At 47.9% G+C, this 19,670-nt stretch overlaps 1 protein-coding gene across 2 annotated transcripts in view; it reads left to right on the top strand.

The window, feature by feature from the left end:
• Positions 1–19,670, top strand: part of PC (pyruvate carboxylase) — a 104,641-nt gene that overhangs the window by 31,287 nt on the left and 53,684 nt on the right. The window contains exon 1 of one of the 2 annotated variants that reach the window (XM_065883134.1): positions 18,345–18,403. The exons of the other annotated variant lie outside the window; for it this stretch is intronic. Within the exon in view, the coding sequence (XP_065739206.1) occupies positions 18,368–18,403 (36 nt within the window). The 5' untranslated portion in view covers positions 18,345–18,367. Of the gene's footprint in view, positions 1–18,344; positions 18,404–19,670 lie in introns of those variants that run through there. 2 annotated transcript variants of the gene reach the window in all.

Below are 19,670 nucleotides of genomic sequence, written 5' to 3'. Positions count from 1 at the left end.
AATTTTGCATTTTTTATTGCCTCAGTTCTATAAATTGCCTTCTGAGTTTAGCAGTTGTAGCCATCACATTTCTGACATGTTCTGTGCTGTGGAGCATTGCCTTTTTCAGTGTAATCAGTTGCATAGGGTCTCATTTCCCCTATTAGGTCTCTGCTCTCCAGCTTCCCCTCCTTTGCCAGGGAAATGCCCTGGAACCTCGGTGCGCCCTGAGGCATTTCTGCCTCTTTAGTAGTTCTGTCTCTGCTCTCAGGTGGTGCTCTTTAGTCCCTTTGATATCTGCCTGTCATGCTATGCTCATCACAAGGCATCAGTCTGTTCTTTGGGCCATTTTAGACATAAATTCATATGTTTGTTTTTATTTTCTTAGCCTTTTCCCCTTCCTGTTTCTTCATATAAGTTTCTTCTGTTCTTTACATTTTTCTTTTCTTTCTCTCAGTCCTGATTCTACAAACATTTCTTGTTTCCTGTGCTCTGGTTTCCTGCCTTCCTCACCACTCTTTCATCTTAAGTAGGTTTGACACCATCCAGCTCTTTCAAGTGGGGAGAGCAGAACCCAAAGTTAGCACCCCAAATTCTATCCTTTTCTTTATTGCATGAATAGACAAACCTTTACTGAAAGCCTGTTGTGTGCCAGGGGCTTGAGTAAGTGCTTGCCCACCTGTCACCCCCTTGTCTTATTTAGCCTCACAGCAGCATGGATGTACATAACAGCATCCCTGTTTTACTAAAGGATCCAAAAGGTCAGCCTGTGGAGTTTCTCACTGACAATCTGCAAACTCCCTTCTGTTGGGTTGTGGCGACAGGAAGGAGTACAATCAGGTGGTTTCCTGTCCATGCAGCTGGTGCTTCATGTATATAGATTGTTGACAATGACTTTTAAATTTCAGCTGCTTCCCTCTGCCATCTAGCACATTTCTGGACTGCTGTTACCTTCCATATCAGAGAATGAAAATGAAGGAATACAGTGGTGTGATTGGGTGCCAAGCTCTGGAGTCAGACTACTGGGGTCAAGTTCTTGACTAATTAAAGCATAACTAGGAAGGCCAGCCTGGATGGTTAAAAATTATGTATTTAAAATGTCACATATGCATTAATGTTCATAGTAGCATTCTTCATAATAGCCAAAAAGTGGAAACAACCCAGATTTTTATCAGCTGATGAGTGGATAAACAAAACGTGGTATATCTAGATAGTGGAGTGTTATTCATGCTACATGCTACAACCATGGATGAACCTTGAAAACATTATGCTAAGTTAAAGAAGTCAGACACAAAAGGCAACATACTGTATGAAATTTATATGAAATGTCCAGAATAGGCAAATTCATAGAGACAGAAACTAGACTAGTGGTTGCCATTGGTGGGGGGAGGGGGAAATGGAGAGTGACCGTAAATGGTACCAGATTTCTTTGTGGGGTGTGATGAATATGTTCTGGAATTAGATGGTGGTGATAGATGTACAATATTTTGAATATACTAAAAACCACTGAGGTGTATACTTTAAAATGGTTAAAATAGTGGAAAAAGAATTTCTAAAGTAGCAAACTGAAAGTTTATCCACATCACATTGGACCGATTTCTCCTGTGTGTCAACGCACCTGTACATTTTGTACATACTTGAACCCACTGTATGTACATTATTAGGCCCATCTGCTGTACAGTTCTAGTTGGTCATGTACGTGGTCTCTGGTCATATCAATTTACCATGATTTGATACAGTTTAAAAAAAATTCTACTTTCTCTGCTATACCAGGCACTTAAGAAGTACGCTACAAATATTTGTTGAACTACCTATGTTTGCTATTCCCATTTCATTAGTGTGGACAATTGCAGGTTAGCTGTAATTACCTATTGTTCCAGATTGTTTATATGCCTTTCAGTAAGAGCTCTACATTTTACATTTGTAAGCTGTGTACATATTTTTTCCTGATAGAAAATAGCTTGCTTGCCTTTTCTGATCACAAAGGTAATATCTGCTAATTATAAGAGGTTGTTCAGGTAATGGTCTTGCCTGGACTATGGCCTTTAGATTTTAGAGGCCTCCAAACAATTCTGTATCTGCAAAGGAGTTTCTTTTTTTTTTTTTTTTTTTTTTTTAAATTTTTTATTTATTTATGGAGTTTCTTTTTTGAAAACTATTTGCCCTATCGTTCTTTTCATCATGTTCTCTGCATCTGGAGTTTGCTTGGCTTTCATCATTTTCTGCTAAATAGCTTCTTAGTCACCTTCTCTGAGACAGGAGCCTAGGATGCCATTGTCCTCTGGTCCAAAGACCTCATCTCTCTTGTTTGCAAATAAGAAGGAAGAATAAACAGAGTGCTTGCCATTTGTTCTGCTAAGTCAACACCCCCTTGATTCCTAACTTTTTTCTTTCTCTCTTTCTCTTTTTGTGGCCTTGTCATTTTCTGAATTCCAAAGCTGTGTGCTTTTCCGTGACCCATTTAAAACCTTCATCTGTGATATAGCTCTTTTGCGGAAAGGAGGCGGTGGACTTCTAAGACTTCTCCCTTTCCCTTTGTGAGTGGCAGAGATGCTCGCCAGTCTGCCTTCTTGCTTCTCAGTGGTATCTGGTCCCCTTTCCCTGCTGCACTCATGGCTCAGCAACCTTGAGGTGAGACGTGGTAGCAATGACTGGCCATTCTGTCTATGAAGCTAATGTTATTGACCTGTGCCTTGCTTTTCTCTTGGGAGTTATTTTCCAGGAATGAGGATGCTCTCATACTCTCTGAAACCCCCCCTTTTAAAAAAAATTTATTTATTTATTTTTGGCTGCATTGGGTCTTTGTTGCTGCACGTGGGCTTTCTCTAGTTGCAGCGAGTGGGGGCTACTCTTGGTTGCGGTGCGCGGGCTTCTCATTGTGGTGGCTTCTCTTGTTTGGGGCGTGGGCTCTAGGTGCGTGGGCTTCAGTCATTGTCGCACGCGGGCTCAGTAGTTGTGGCTCGTGGGCTCTAGAGCACAGGCTCAATTGTTGTGGTGCACGGGCTTAGTTGCTCCGCAGCATGTGGAATCTTCCCGGAGCAGGGTTCGAACCTGTGTCCCCTGCATTGGCAGGCAGATTCTCAACCACTGCGCCACAAGGGAAGTCCTGAAACCCCCTTTTTAGCTAATGGCAAACTTGGGCAGGACAGTTCTTCAGAGTGAGGGGAGAGCCCAGGACCTGGAGTGCAACTAACAGGCCTTCTCAGTTATGGAGAGGCCAATGGCTCTCGGCTTCCTACGGATAGTAAATGACTCATGCCCATATCACCTGCAGCCATGTGGGGATGTGGGCCAGAGACAGGAAATGAAAGGGTAGAGCAGAGGAAGACCAGGCACTTCTCCCTGGAGTTGTAGATGCAAGTCCAGCAGAGCTGATGGCCATTGCTTTTCCTCACTGAGCTGATGACCAAGAGAATATTTTAATCTTAGGATGGGACTGTGATTTTTTGAATGAAAGTATCACTCTCTGTAGCTGCCTCTTCATCCTTCTTGTCATTATTGTTTGTTTAGATTTCAAGCCCCAAACCCCATTCTCTACCCCCACCCCTCTGATTTAAGTTAATACTGTCTGAAACCCTCTTTCTTCAGAAAATCTTTTCTGGGATCGTAAATGCTGGGTGGGCTTTATGCAGACAAAGGGACCCCCAACCTCATTCACAAGCACAGAGGACTTGTACTTAGGAAGGTGGTGGGTCTCTTTTTTCCTATTTAACTGAGCTGGGGGTTAGGGATGGGAACCCGTTTGTGAATTACATGGAGGAGGTAGCTTTCTCTTTGTGGGGGTTTGCCAGTCTGGAGCTCTCAGGGAGAGTTCCACAGTGTGGGCAAAATCAGGTCAGAATTCTTGGGTGATGTTGTATCTGCAGGTTGATTTGTTTCCTCGTTTAGAACTCAATTTATATAAAAGGATACAACAGTAAAATAGTAATGGCAGCTCCGTCCATTCTGCTCTGCTGTGGTCTCTTCTGGAGGGTAGAAGGTGTTACCTTCAGGAAACTGAGGCTCCAGGAGGTGAGCTGATTGCCCAGAGTTGTGCAGGTACGAAGTGGCAGAGCCCAGGTTCAGACTCGTCTCTCTGCCCGACAACCCAGGCCGTGCCCGGTGCCAGGCGCTGCCAGAAGAGCAAAACGCGCCCCGCTGCGGAGTGCTGCGCGTGGTGTGTTTCCCTGTGTCATTGCTGTGCTTGCGTCCTTCGCAAAGCCTGTGGTTTCCTTCTGTTTTTCCTTCGCCGCTAGCCTCTGAGTGATGCCAAGGGCCTGGAAGCAGGGTTCTCTGCTCAGACATCTTGGTTCTCATCTGTTTTACAAGATTATCCTTGGCCTCTGTTCTCTTTTTGCTTTTGTTTCCTTTCTGGAATGCTTCTTTAAGGCTGTAGTAAAGATAAAGATAATCCTGCCCAAGGGCTTGAAGAAATGTAAGGGAGAAGGTTTTTTAGCAAGCAGTTGAGGTTTCCAGCAAGGTTTGTTGCCACACTCCTTGATGCCCTGGGGGTCGTCTTTCTCAGAAGCGGAGGAGACATGTGTATAAATGGACGCAGCTGCGTCGAGCCGTGGACCCAGTGAGGCATCTTGTCCTCGGCCACATTTCTCTGCATTAAGCAAATTAAATGGGAGCCCAGGCCCAGCACCGTTCTCTGAAGAGGTCGGAGTTCTGATCCCAGGTAGAAGGAAGAAAGCCAAACCAGTGAGGCTGCTTGCAGGAGGGTGCGGTGAAGACAGGAGTGGCTCTGAGAGTCTTGGGATCTTGGGGTCGACAGGAAGCCATTGCTTAGAGCTGGCCCTTTGCCCTTTCTGAAGCAGCAAGCAGGTCCCTGGGAGACAGGCCTTCTGGTGACTGCCACTTTATGTACCCGATTTTAGGTCCGTACCATTTCTCCTGTTCCCCTCTACTTGTCCCAGACACTTATTCAATCTGGGGCTGACGGCCCTGCTGGTGAGTAGCCTGGCACCTTTCTTCAGGGTGTCTCCTGAGCCAGCTGCGACTCATCTTGTTGGCACGTAGAGTCTGAGAACACATCTCCCTTGCTTTCCCCCTCCTCCCTTCCCCTTCCCTCTATGCCCCAGCTGGGGCCATGCGGTATCCTGGGTCCATGGTAAAATAAGCTTAGTTGCACACGCACCTTCTTTCCGTCTCTGCTACTTTGACTCTTCCAGGTCAAACCAGCCTCAATCCGAATTCACTTACCCGCATATTCATTCAACAAGCCTTTTGTGCCAGGCACTGTGGTAACCTCCATTTTCAAGGCTGTATCTGATATTGTCAAACCAGTATCATATGCAGAAGTTTGGGTCACTGATCTGCCTTTGGCCTGATGCCCGTTTTATAAACCCATTTTCTTCTTGATTAATACAGTACCTCTTCCCCAAAGAGTTGAGGCCTAGATTTTGATTCTGACCTCAATTCAAGGTGGGGAGCCTGGACCAGGCCCCTCACTGACAGGTCTCATTGTTTTCTCAGCGATGGGAGTTAGAACCTCCCTCCCCCTTTGTTATCTGTTTGCTATTCCTAGCACAGATCCTCAGGATTGGCCTGTGCACTGCCTCTGGCCTGGATCCCGTTTGGTTGTTGTAGCTACCCTGTCCCCCACTCCCACCCTGCTGCGCTCCTCCCCCCAGGCAATGGCTTCTCGTTCCTTCCCAGCTTGTCCAGCTCCTGGAGGTCTCTGGAGAGTCCCTGACTGCACACAGGAAGCCCCATCCAGGGTTCCGCAAAGATGCTCTTTAAGGGTGTGAGTGAAGGGAGAATTTGAAAATAGAAAAAGGGACTCCATTCACTTATTTTACCTTTGAGACTAACCTGGTGGCTTGAATCAGTCCACTTGGGCCCATGACGCCAGGATTATTGGAGTCTTTCCCAGGGCCTCTTCTGGAACCCTCTGGTTTCTGGGAGTGCTGGAGGCTTGTGGGGCTTGGTCTAGCTCCTCTCTGAACTGCTGTGTTAGGGGTGCTTCTGGATCGGAGATCTTCAGAGAGAAGACCCGAGTGTTGCTGCCCTCTGGTCCTGGGCCTTCTCCACTGGGCGGGGGCTCTGCTTTGGGGCCAGGGTGAGCAGAACATCTGGGGACTTAGGGGGTGGGGAAGCCTTTTGTTCATTCCCTTATTTATTTGTTCTTTTGCCTCTCACCTTCCCACCCATCTCATCTCCCCACCCCAAAAAGAGAATGTCAGAAGTAGAAATATTAGCAGCAGAGTAGACTCTTACAGACTCAGGCCTGGTGGTTTATTTATCTCCCTTCCGCAGGAGCTGCAGGTGGAGACAAGAGTTCTCATTGCCTTCACATGAATTTTCCTTTAGTTCAGAATTACTTAGGAGGAGGAAAGAAGATTTTACTTGCTGTTTTCCTTACCACCTAGAGAGCTCACAAGCTGTAGCAAGGGTAGGGACTTGGGCATTTTGACTCAGGATTTTGCAGAGGATGCTGGGTGCTCCATGCTGGATAGGAACACGTGCTAACTTAGGGGAGAGTTAACAGGATCCCAATTTCTCCCCTCCCTGTAGCAGGAGGTCCTCATGGACCATCCCAGGCCCTAGGCAGCCCTTCCAAGGACCTCCCCACAGTCCACCCGGAGCTGTGAGTGTCGCTGTCCGGAAGGCTGAGGCCAGGCCTGAGGTGCCTTTTGCCGGCACCTCAGGCCAAAAAATCATCTCTCCCTTGTTATACACGATGCCAACAGTTTTCCAGACGCTTTCCCCTTGTCAGCAACTTTCTTATTTCAGAGCAGTTGACATGCATTTATGTAGGTGTTAGATTACCGGGAAGCTTAGATCCAGCTTAGGCAAAACACAGACATACCAGACAGAACCTGAGAGCAATGTACAAAGCAACAAACACATCAACCACTATAAAATGCGATCATCCCGGGCCTGGCTCCTGTTTTCCTTGGAGCTTAGTTCTGGAATTTCAGACCTGACTTTTTTTTCTTGGCTTATCAATTTTCCATATCCTTGAACTCCTTATCCCAGGTAGGAAAAGGTGAGGGGCCATCTCTGGAAACCTACACCAGTTTGCATAGGCCCTTACAGTAAGCAAAGTACTTTCACATACATTCCTAAGGGGTATCAGAGGTCTCATTTTGCAGATGATTTGCCCGAGGTCACGAACAGCCAGGCCTGGGATCCAGGTATTCTGCCCCCAAGTCTTCTGTACATTCTGCAGAGCCATGTTTCTCTCCCTTTAGGGTTTATTTGTTCTCTAAACGTTTACCCAGTGCCTGCTTGGTTCCCTGCTCTGCTAGGTTTGGGATGCCAAGATGAATAAGCCGTGGTCTCAGGCCTGGCAGTGCAGTGAGCTACTTGCTGCCTGTAGCCAGGCACGTCACTTGGGAAGTAAGGCTCCTCTTATCCTTCTTCAGAACACAGACTGCACAAATAAATGTGCTTGGCAACAAGCAGAACAGGTGTTCTGTCCAGAGCCATGAACCGGGCCTGCCCGTTGCTGGGGGAAGGCACTGGGCTGGGCCGAATGGTGGGGGCACTCAGGAAGGATGTGGTGAATGAGAACTGGGTGCCTTCCCTGGAAAGTGGAGCCCACGCACGGAAAGCCTGAGGATTGATGGGAGAGTGAGGCAGGAGGTCTGGGCCCCGCGAAAAGCTCCTTCGTTTTTGCCAGTCCCGCCAGCAGTAGAGGGAGTTCTGGCAGACTCTGTTGGTGGCTAAAAGCAACGCTGGTTGGTGTGTTTGTTCAGGGGGTGAGGAGGAGGAGGGACTGAAGCAGAGGCGGGCGGTGGTGGTATAAAAGCATTTAGGGAGAGACTGAGCCAGCATGGGGAGAAAGGGTAGTTAGCACTTAGCTTGAAATGCTAAAAGATTCAAGCAGTAGCTGGTGCTAGGCGAGGACTGAGAAAGGAGAAGGGAGAGTGAACCGAATCTGGGGCCTCCGAGGATTGGAACCAGCCTTTCCCTCTCCCCCCACGCTTGCTCCTCAGGGTCAGGAATTCCACCTGATCGCCCTCTCTGTTCCTTTAGTGTGAGACTTAAGGATATTTGTCATGGAAGTCTCAGAACCTGGCCCAGTGCCTCTCAATGAACTGTTCCCCATGAAGCTCGCTGAGGCCTATTGCCCCTCTCCCAGTAACCCCCACCGAGGGGAGGGCCCCTGGCACAGACCCGCCCTGCCTGGGATGGAGCCCTTGGTCTCCATGGTCACTGGGCTCTGAGTGGTCAGCAGCTAGCCCTCAGCTTCAGGGGCCACTGTGTAGCTGAGAGAGACTTGCATTTGCTTCCCAACCATTTATTGAGTGCTCACCCTGTTCCAGGCCCCATGCTACACACTGGAGACACAGCAGGGAACCAGAAAAACAGCCCTGAACTCCTGTCCTCAGGGGAGGCAGACAGAGAAGGCCAGTTGCCATGTAATTGCAGCCTTGGTGTAAGGAGAGTGCCTTAACCCGAGTGGGCCAGGAGAAGCCTCCCCCGCTGTGCTGTTATCTGCTTCACAGCAGGCGCGGCTGGGTGAGGATCTTGGCAGAACACCGGGGAACTTGGGGCAGGTTTCACGTCTCAAACTCTCAGTGAACTGGAGTAGAGGGTGGAGTAGAGGGTGGGAGGAGCTATGGCAGCCACGCCCCCTCCCTGGCTGGAGCCACGCCTCCCCCTCACCAGCTGGAGTCTCTTCCGGAGCTGTGTCGTCCTGGTGAGTCCCTTCCCACTGACGCACCCTAGGACCCCGTGTGGCAGTGCTCTTAACTAGCCCCTGTGGTGTCACTGGGGTGATGGCAGAAGGGCTTGTTTCAAGTTGAATTAAATGCTTTCTTGCCCGGCAGCGGATTATCAGATTGTGGATTATTTGGTTTTCTCCTCACATCTGTTAGGTGTTTACTTCAGGCCAGGCTCAGCCCTTCCCTCGAAGAACTCCCAGCAAAGTCTTCTTGATGTCTTTTTTTCCTGGCCTCTTACCTGCTGACCTTACTGAGAGGTACTGGGCAGGGGTGAGGTGTGAATTCAGAACGAACCGCCTTGGTACCCACAGGAGCACAGGTGGAAGAAACTGAGTTCGGGGCTGCCCAGGTAGCAGTGACCGGAAAACAAGAAGTACCCAGGCTGTGAGGCCCTGATTTCTTTTTTGAAGGCAGCCCTCGTGGCCCTTCAGGCCATGACTGTGGTTGTGTCTGCAGGGCCAGGGCCACCCTTAGGCCGGGCACGTGTGGCCTCTGCCTGGAACTCTGCACCTGAGGGGCCCACACGTTGGAGTGCCTCCCTCCAGTGCTGTTCCAGCTGGACATTCCGAACCCAGACTGGGACCCACATCAGCCCCTTTGGGGAGCTCTCAACCCTCTACCCTGTGCAGGGACAACCAGATGTCCTGCAGGGTTGTCCCAGGGCCCTGAGTCCAGGCCCTGTTCCAGGAGGGCAGATTCCACTGGCGGCTGCAACAGTCCTTTGTAGGGTTGTGTGAGGTTGGGCGGCCAAAATGGTGCTGACACGCTAATTTTGAGCGACTCAAGTTTTTTATATAGATAAGGGGATTTCCCCGCCCCCCCCCCACAAGTGTTTGCCTGGGACCCCACGTATCCTAGGGCAGCCCTGTCCAGGGGCTACCCATCGGGCCTTCCAGCTCTGCTTAGCAGCTCTTGGCCTAGACCAGAGTGTAGGATAAGGGCCTATTGTTTCTCCCTCGGACCTGAATGGCACTCTGTTTTCTGCACTTGGCTCCTGGGCCAGCAGCTTTCTTGCTGCTGCAGTTGTAACAGTCTTGTCTCAAATGAGAAATTCGTTCCCACCCTGACTTCACATTGTTTTACTGGAATCATGGGAGGATAAGGCTTTGAGCCAACATGGGGTCTTGTGTTGGTTGCTGCTGGGTGGGAGCTGATAGCTGAGGTGCAGAGAAGGGGGCCTTTCCTACCAAGAGACCTTAGTCTGGGGGAAGCAAAAGGGGGAAAACCCCTTTGTTCACATTGAACTAAGGGGCGAGTTGGCAGGAATCTAGGCCAGCTCTGACCTGGCAAGAGAGGAATGCGGTAGGAATGCAGAGAATTGGTAGGAAGCCCCCTCTGTGCCCCCTGGGTGAACTGAGACTGGGGGCAACTGGGCAGAGCCAAGGTGAGATATTTTCTGCCCTCTTCCCTTTCTTCCTTGCTTCCTGCCATCCTTCCCCAGCCACATGTGTTCCTCTTTGCCCTGTCTACTGTAGAGCAGAACAATCCCGAGATTGAAGGGGCCTCTTTTGTGTCGAGGTCAAAGGAGTGGAAAGGTGGTGTGGGACAGAGAGCTTGTTTGTAAGACTTTGAAACCGCAGGAAGCCGTCTGCTCAGCTGAACTCCTGGGCCCTTTAAGGTGGTCAAATATAGGGCACTGAGGTCAGTCCGCCTGCCTTGACTCAGTGCAGGAATCACAGCCCATTCTGCACTCACCTCCACTACCTCCTCTTATGTCACAAAGTGAAGAAGCCTGTTTGCTTTATTTTAAAGTTGTTTTTCCTTCTCTCAGTCCACAGGGAATGGCTTCCTAGACCAGTGGTTCTTCAAGTGGGGTCCCCAGGTCCCTGCAGGTCCTCAAGACCATTTCGAGGGGGTCCCTGAGTCAGATTTTCATACAATACTAGGAAGTTACCTGCCTTTCCCACTGTGTTGACATTTGCACTGATGGTGCAAAAGCAATGGTGGGCAAAACGGCTGGCAGCTTTGCAGGAGTCAGGGCAGATCCCTTCACCTCCACACACTTGCAGTTCAAAAGAGCCAGCTTCACTTAAGACTGGCCTTGATGAAACAGTAAAGATGGCTCATTTTATTAACTCTCTATGCTTGTGTGCAGGTCTTTGATATTCTATGATGATGAGATGGGAAGTAAACAAACTGCATTGGTTGGCCCGAGGGAAAGCACTTTGGGGGGTTTTGAGTTACGAGCTGAACTAGCCGTATTTTCAGGAGATGCTGTTTTTACTTGAAAATAACTGGCAGCTGTGGTTATTCAGACTGGGGTATCCGACAGACTTTTTCTCGAAAATGAATGTAGTGAGCCTGTCGCTTCAAAGAAAACAACTAATAGTATTTGTTGCCAGTTTGTTTACCAATAGTATTTGGTAAAATTAGAGCTTTCAGGCCAAAATTAGCATTTTGGAAAGCTTGTATCCATCCTCTTGTGCTCGACAACTTCTCAATACTTAGAGTTTTCTGATGAGATTGATGGTGATATTATATCTGTGACATCTTGGCATTTTATTATATCAGTAAAATGTGTCAGCATCTTGAGGATTAGAATAACTCAGTAAACTGGTATTTTCCAAATGACCAGTGTATGACGTTACAAAATCATGTTGGGAAAAGGCCCACTTGCAATTTAAGAAAGGCCAATGGGGGCTACCCTGGTGGTGCAGTGGTTAAGAATCCGCCTGCCAATGCAGGGGACACGGGTTCGAGCCCTGGTCCGGGAAGATCCCACATGCCATGGAGCAATTAAGCCCGTGTGCCACAACTACTGAAGCCCATGCGCCTAGAGCCCGTGCTCCGCAACAAGAGAAGCCACCACAATGAGAAGCCCACGCACCGCAACGAAAGAGTAGACCCTGCTTGCTGCAAGTAGAGAAAGCCCGCGCACAGCAACAAAGACCTAATGCAGCCAAAAATAAATAAATAAATAAATAAAATTTATTAGGGAAAAAAGAAAGGCCAATGGATTTTTAACGTAACAGTACATTAAAGTCCATAGGGTTTCATATTTCACATTATAATTAACTACCATTTGTCAAGTTTTGGTATAGTATCCAACAGTGATATCCACAATTGTCTGAAAAGGCAATTAAAATATTCCTCCCTTTTGCAACTACATGTCTGGGCGAGTCTAGATTTTCTTCATAGACTCTACTTATTACAATAAATTGAACACAAAAGTGCAGATATGAGAATCCAGTGTCTTCTATTGAGCTGAACATTAAAGAGATTTGCAAAATGTAAAACAAGACCCATTCTTCTCACTATTTTTTTAAAATATAGTTATATTTTATTAAAATATTTATGTTAGCTTATAATGTGTTTGTTATTTTTAAACAAATTAATAAATATCAACAAAGGTACCACATCCTGGAATAACCCAGCACTGAATTTCCTTTGTCTACAGAAACCCTTCCTCCCCTTATTAGAAAACTCTCTGAGATCAAGGAGCATCTAGACTTCTGATTGATGGTTAAAAGGCAAACAGAAAAAACTTTTTTGCATAAGAATGTTAACTTTTCAAGAAGCTTTAACATGCATTACTTTTAAAATTTTATTTTTATAACAGCTTTATTGAGATACATATCACATTCTTTAAAATTCACCTTTTTAAAGTGTGTAATTCAGTGGTTTTAGTATATCCACAGTGTTATACAACCATCATCACTATCTAATTCTAGAACATTCTTATCACCCCAAAAAGAAACCCTGTTTCCCAGAAGGAAACCTTCCTCTACAGCCTCTGGCAACCATTTTCTGTCTCTATGGGTTTACCTCCTGTACACATTACATAGAAATGGAATCGTATAATAGTGGCCTTTTGTGTCTGGCTTGTTTTAGTTAGAATATTTTCAAGGTTCATCTACTGTGTAGCAAGTAACAATACTTAATTTTTAATGGTTGAATAATATTCCATTGTATGGCTATACAACATTTTGTTTATCCATTCATCAGTTGGACATTTAGGTTGTTTCCAATTTTTGATTATTATGAACAGTGCCACTATGATCATTTAAATGCATGTTTTTGTGTGGACAAATGTCTTCATTTCTCTTGTGTATATATCTAAGAGCTGGATCATTTGAGAACTCTGTATTTAAGTGTTTGAGGAACTTCAAAGAGTTTTCCAAAGCAGTCATTTTATATTCCCACCAGCAGTGTATGAGCGTTCCAGTTTCTCCATATCCTCACCAATACTTATTATTGTCTGTCTTTTTTTTTTTTTTTTTTTTTTTTAATGCGTTACGCGGGCCTTTCACTGTTGTGGCCTCTCCCGTTGCGGAGGACAGGCTCCGGACGCGCAGGCTCAGCGGCCATGGCTCACGGGCCCAGCCGCTCCGCGGCATGTGGGATCTTCCCAGACCGGGGCACGAACCCGTGTCCCCTGCATCGGCAGGCGGACTCTCAACCACTGCGCCACCAGGGAAGCCCTGTCTGTCTTTTTGATTATAGCCACCCTAGTGGGTGTGAAGTAGTATCCTGTTGTGGTTTTTTTTTTTTTTTTTTTTTTGCGATACGCGGGCCTCTCACTGTTGTGGCCTCTCCCGTTGTGGAGCACAGGCTCCAGACGCGCAGGCTCAGCAGCCATGGCTCATGGGCCCAGCCGCTCCATGGCATGTGGGATCTTCCCGGACCAGGGCAGGAACCTGTGTCCCCTGCATCGGCAGGTAGACTCTCAACCACTGCGCCACCAGGGAAGCCCCCTGTTGTGGTTTTGATTTGCATTTTCTGTAAGACTAATGATGTTGAGCATCTTTTCTTATGTTTATTGGCCATTCATATGTCTTCTTCAGAGAAATGTGTATTCAAATCTGTTGCCCATTTTTAGTTGTGTTGTTTGTGTTTTTGTCATTGAGTTGTAAGAGTTCTTTATATATTCTGGATATTAGACCCTTATCAGGTTATATGATTTATAAAACTTTTCTCCCATTCTGTGGTTTGTCTTTTCATTTTCTTGCTGGGGTCCTTGAAAGCACGAAAGTTTTTTTTTTATTTTGATGAAGCCAATTTACCTATGTTCTTTTTGATTGCTTGTGCTTTTGCTGTCATAGCTAAGAAACTATTGCCTAATCCAAGGCCACAAGGATTTATATTTTATTCTAAGATTTTTATAGTTTCAGGCCTTAAATTTAAGTCTTTGATCCATTTTGTGTGAGATTCTGTAGATGATGTGAGGTTAGGGTCCAACATCATTCTTTTGCATGTATATATCTGGTTGTTCCAGCACCGTTTGTTGAATTGTCTTGGTACCCTGTTGAAGATCGATCGATTGGCTGTAAATGTGAGAGTTTTCTGGGCCCTCAATCTCTTCCACTGATCTATATGTCTATCCATATCCCAGTACCACACCATTTTGATTACTGTAGCCTTGTAGTAAGTTTTGAAATTGGCAAGTGTGAGTCCTCCAACTGTGATCTTCTTTTTCAGTATTTTTTTGGCTGTTCTGGTTCCTTTGCATTCCCATGCAAAGAATTATCTTGTCAATTTCTAATAAAGTAAGCTGTGATTTCTTGATAGAGATTGCATGCATTGAATCTGTAGATCAGTTTGGGGAGTATTGCCATTTTAACAATATTAAGTCTCTGATCTGTGAAAATGAGGTGTTTTTGTTTAGGTCTTTACATTCTTTCAATGATATTTTGTAGTTTTCAGCAAACCAGTCCGCACTTTTGTTAAATCTGTTCCTTGGTGTTTTATTCTTTTTGGTGCTTGTCTTACTGTATCTTGATTTAACTTTATCTTGTTTACCCCTCCTCCCCACTCTCTCCTCTCAACCACACTGAGTCTCCATAGGGCCTGGCACTTCAGTAGCACAGTGCACTACAGTAAAGGTTTTATGGTTTTATTGATTTTTTACCCACACCACCTTTGTGAAGAAGGCATGGCCATTACTGCCCCTGGCGTAACGGTTGAAGAAACCGAAGCCCAGAATGCAAGGTGAGTCCCAGCACAGCACTGGCCAATGGTCGCAGAGGCAGGGCCCGGGGCTTAGTGACTCACAGCTCCTTCTGGTCATCATCCTCCCTGAGACTGACACGCTATTCTTGGCCCCCAAGCTTGTTTCTGTGTTGCTACCTCTCTTATCTTGAGCCCCTGGGCATGATGGGAAGAGAGATGGATGAAGGCTGATATCACAAGGACTGACCATTAGGCTCACTCTTCTGGGCATCACCAATGTGCCAGACTCTCTAGGTATTTCAAAAACACATGACCTCTTGAAGCCCTCAGAGCAACTCAACAAGATGACTCAGATCTTTCTGCATTTTATAGATCAGGAAACTAAGGTTCGAAGGGTCATGAATATTCCCAAGTCAAAGAGCGAATTACGTGCTGGAGCTGCAGTTCAGCACAGTTCCCAGAGCTCAAGCTGTGGCGCTGGACCAGGGGAATCGTGGTGCTGGGAGGTGTGAACTGTGTGGAGGAGGAAGGGAATGGGGGTTTCTTGGAAATTGTGAGGCTCCCTAACACTAGGGTTGGGTTGGGTCAATCTAGAAGCATTTGTTCATTAGTCTGGAGCTGATGTCTCCAAGTAGTGGGCTTGTTGCGTCTTTCTGAGGGTGATGAAGTGTCAGCAGAGGCCTGGAAAAGCTCTGTGACCCTATACCCTGTGGCGTCATCCTTTGGTGATTAATTCTGGTGGTGGAAGCTCATTTGCCACATGTAGGTCTTGCCTCCACCATCCACATGGTGAATTCTTTTTATTTATTTATTTATTTATTTATTTATTTATTTATTTATTGACTGTGTTGGGTCTTGATTTCTGTGCGAGGGCTTTCTCTAGTTGCGGCGAGCAGGGGCCACTCACCGTCACGGCCTCTCTTGTGGCGGAGCACAGGCTCCAGATGCGCAGGCTCAGTATTTGTGGCTCACAGGCCCAGTTGCTCCGCGGCATGTGGGATCTTCCCAGACCAGAGCTCGAACCCGTGTCCCCTGCATTGGCAGGCAGATTCTCAACCACTGTGCCACCAGGGAATCCCCTACACATGGTGAATTCTTAAAGTGCAGGGGTCACATCACCTTCTATCTTTGTTTCTCCATAGCACCTAGCATTGTTTCTGTTACCTGGTGGGCATTCCTTATAAGCTTTTTGAATAAATGGAAGACATTCTGCTTGCTTTGCTCCTAGAAGTTACAGACTCTCAATGCCTCTGTGGCTGGATTTGAGGTGATAGAGAAGAATGGGGGACCAAGGCCATTAGAGGGGTCCAGCTGCTCTGGTAGTGCGAGACAAGAGGCTTGAGACGGATGCAAGATCTGCCTCTTGTTGACCATGTCCCCATCCCCAGAGCTGAGTGCAGACCGCTTTCGTTCCTACTTGGAGTCCCTGATGGGATGTCTGGTCTGTCTGTCACACGTAGGGTCAACAGTGTTGTTTCCACATCTGAGCAACCCATGAAACCAGAATAACTTGGCCCTCACTTTACCTGCGACAGACCCTTACTCCTTCCCCCAACTTTTGTTTCCTAAGATGAAGAAAACAACCACGAAGAAGTAGTGATTGGTGGCCTTGGTGGTATTTCACAGCTGCGTAGAAAGCTAGTTGCTGCAATTTCCAATGCCGGATGTTCTGCTTAGACTGAAAACAGCTGTACAGATAGTTACGTCCCTCTGTGATGCAGTGAGGGGTAGGGAGCTTGCCTTTCTCCCCAGCCTTGTTGTGGCAACTGGTGTCCCAGTCACACCAAGCCACACATGGCTTGTGAACACGCAAAGCCAGGTGGCCTTCCCATCACAATGCTCCCTCTTGCTGGAACACTTCCTCTTCCTCTTTCCCTGCCAGGCCACCTGTCAGTCTCCTCCTCAACCTCCAGTCTCCTCTCTAGATGTCATTCCCGCTGCTGTTGAATAGAAAGTGGCTATTCATAGTAACCAGATCCATTGAGCCCTCACAAACCACCGTGCAAGGTATATGTTGTTAATCCCCAAAAACATTTTGCTATTCCTGGATGGAGCCTCTCGTTGGAGTGTCATTCTGGCCTCATCTCCCGGGATCTCCAGCTGCCGGTCTTTGCAGGGTTTATTAGTGGTTCGCACCCTTCCTTGGTGGGCTTGGGGGGAAGCACGAGGCTGCTTGTTGTCAGCTCTGGAGAACGATGAAGAGGTGGAAACACAGGTAGCTGTGCGGGTCGGGATCTGGATCCAAGAGCAAGTTTCCTCCCCCACTGGGTTTTCACTTAGCTCGTGGGCTCCAGGAGGCTCCTGTGATTTGGACCTTCACCTGACTTAGGGACCAGGTGCACCCACATTTCATTAGCAGGCTCTCTGGGCGCCAGCTGCCATGTCAGGTCGTCGCACGGAGCCAGGGAAGGCCCTCTCTGACTAATTAACCTCGGGTTCTGGACACTAAACAAAGTTAGAACAGCGAGTTATTGACTCTGCTGCCTCCAAGAGCTTGTCAGAGCTGAGGCTGGTTGTTTTTGTTTTGGTGGTATATGGGTGGTACCCAGTGGGTGGGAACGCTACTCCTGTTCTCTTTTTTTTTTTAAGATTTATTTTTATTTATTTATTTTATTTATTTTGGCTGCGCCGGGTCTTAGTTGCGGCACGCGGGATCTTTGTTGCAGGATGCAGGATTTTTTAGTTGCGGCATGCAAACTCTTAGTTGCGGCATGCATGCGGGATCTAGTTCCCTGATCAGGAATTGAACCTAGGGCCCCTGCGTTGGGAGCACAGAGTCTTCCCCACTGGACCACCAGGGAAGTCCCTCTACTCCTGTTCTTGACTGGAGTGGTCTTTGGGAGAACACTGCACTAAATGAATTGGTCTGGGTGGGCTTAATAATGTGGGCACGCATTTAGAAACCTTGCTAGGGCTTCCCTGGTGGCACAGTGGTTAAGAATCCGCCTGCCAATGCAGGGGACACGGATTTGAACCCTGGTCCTGGAAGATCCCACATGCCGCGGAGCAACTAAGCCTGTGCGCCACAACTGCTGAGCCTGCGCTCTAGAGCCCATGAGCCACAACTACTGAAGCCCGTGTGCCACAACTGCTGAAGCCTGCGCGCCTAGAGCCCGTGCTCCGCAACAAGAGAAGCCACCGCAGTGAGAGGCCCACGCACTGCAACAAAGAGTAGCCCCCGCTCGCCACAACTAGAGAAAGCCCATGCGCAGCAACGAAGATCCAACGCAGCCAAAAATAAATAAAATTAATTGATTTTTAAAAAATAGAAAAAACCTTGCTAACGAGGTCATACCAGGCCAACAACCCACAAGAGCCACTGGGTAACATGTGCCCTTGTGAGGAATCCAGTCTCCTGGCCCCATGATGTTACCAGTTCCCAGGGGCACAACCTGAGGCATCCCGAGGTCTCAGGAGGGGGAGAAAGACATTAGACACCTCATTTTTTTCTTCTCCTGTTGGATCCTCTGCTCCTTTTCTTAGGCCAGAAGCTCTCTCTCCTCCCTGGCTCTCCCATCCCTGGCCCCAGTCCTCCTCCCCTTGTAAAACCCAAATACCACTGCCCTTTAATCCTTCAGCCAGAACACATGGGCAGCAGCTTTTCACTGCCTCCTCCCAGCTCACCCCTGACCTGATTTTGTTTTTTTGCCTTTTCTCAAACAGTCTGTTCAAGGTCTACTCCTGAGTTGGAGGTTGGCTCACAAGCAGCCTCTCTCTCGCCGAAGCTGTAGGGGAGGGGGCAATTCTGGAAAGTCATTGACAGAGGCTTAACCCAGAACGTCATTTATAAACAGGCAGCAGGCAGAGGGCCCAGATTTCGGTGTTCCGGCACCAAGGACAGCATGGCCTCCCTGGGGCTCTGCAGACCAGCTGCCGCGGTAAGAGGACCGCCTTTCAGAGTCCCCTAGGCATACTGTCCTGGGTGGGGTGTGCACGCACTGTGGCCTCGTTTCTCTCCTCTCTGGAACTTGGCAGCCTTCTTGTACCTGGGAAAGGAGAGGGCACAGGGATTCTGGGAACGGTCCTTAGAGACAGGAAACCAGGAGTGGCCTGGATCATTGCTCATGGGCCTTTGGGGACACTGGTCAGGGATGGGCAGGACCGAGGAGCCCGAGGTAGGCAAACCCTACCTGACAGTGAAAATGGGTTCTGCCCAAGACCTGGGGACAGAGGAAGATGGGCCGTGAGTCCCAGAGCTGTGGGCCAGAGTGCCTTTGTGTGGTGGTGACATTTAGGGGAAAGGTCACGTGGCTCCTTTGGGGTCCCTTGTTGAGATGGTGAAGCGCCAGCGGTCGGGAAGGGTCTGCTCTGAGCACAGCACCAGGCCCAGGGTGCACACGTGTCATACTGCACATCCTTGGCCAGCTCGGGCCTTGATGAAATGCTCTGTAGCCGCAGAACAGGAAGGCCTGGCTCTCCTCAAGAGAGCTCTCCTCAAGATGTGAGTTTGTGATTATATCCTAGGCAGCAATGAATGGAAAGTGGATAGGCACCCCCTTCTGGGAGGCCAGATTTCTGGCATTTGAGCAGACTCGCCGCTCAGGCCTCAGCGGGGAGGACTTATCCCATTTGCTTAGAAGAAAACCTTTCCCTCAGTTTACAGGGAGGAGAAACAGATAAGGGCCCCAAATGGCTTCTGGTTCTTATCTTCAACTGCAAACAGGCCGGAGTGTCCTCCAGGTCATGGGATAAAGACTCAAGGAGAAGGGAGAAACTGGCTGTGTGTGTCTGTGTGTCTGTGTGTCTGTGTGTTTGTGTGTGTCTGTGTGTTTCAAGGAACAGGTGAGAGGGAGGGACATACAATTCCCTCTGCTTTGTCCCAAACTTGCCAAGAGCAGAAGTTGATAAGGAATATGCCTTTTCTCCCTGGTGTCCTGTGGAGGGATGTGGTTCCTTTGACTTTATTCACAGGTAACTCTAAGGGACACCTGCCATGAGGAGGAAGTCTGAGACAAGGAGGCAATCAGTACTTACTAATCAGGATGGATCTGGAATGATCTTGTTTGTGTATTTGGTCGCCTTCTGACTGGAATGAAATGTCAGTTTCCCCGTGGGCAGGGACGTCTTCTCTCTCTTTCAAGTGCCTAAGGGCACCTGGCTTGTGTTACAAAGGCTCAGTCAATATCAAATGATTGAATGAATGGA

This window comes from Phocoena phocoena, chromosome 8, assembly GCF_963924675.1.
Source record: "Phocoena phocoena chromosome 8, mPhoPho1.1, whole genome shotgun sequence".
Lineage (NCBI taxonomy): Eukaryota > Metazoa > Chordata > Mammalia > Artiodactyla > Phocoenidae > Phocoena > Phocoena phocoena.
Note: the sequence above shows the minus strand (reverse complement) of the source record. Positions and strands in the feature narration are given on the sequence as shown.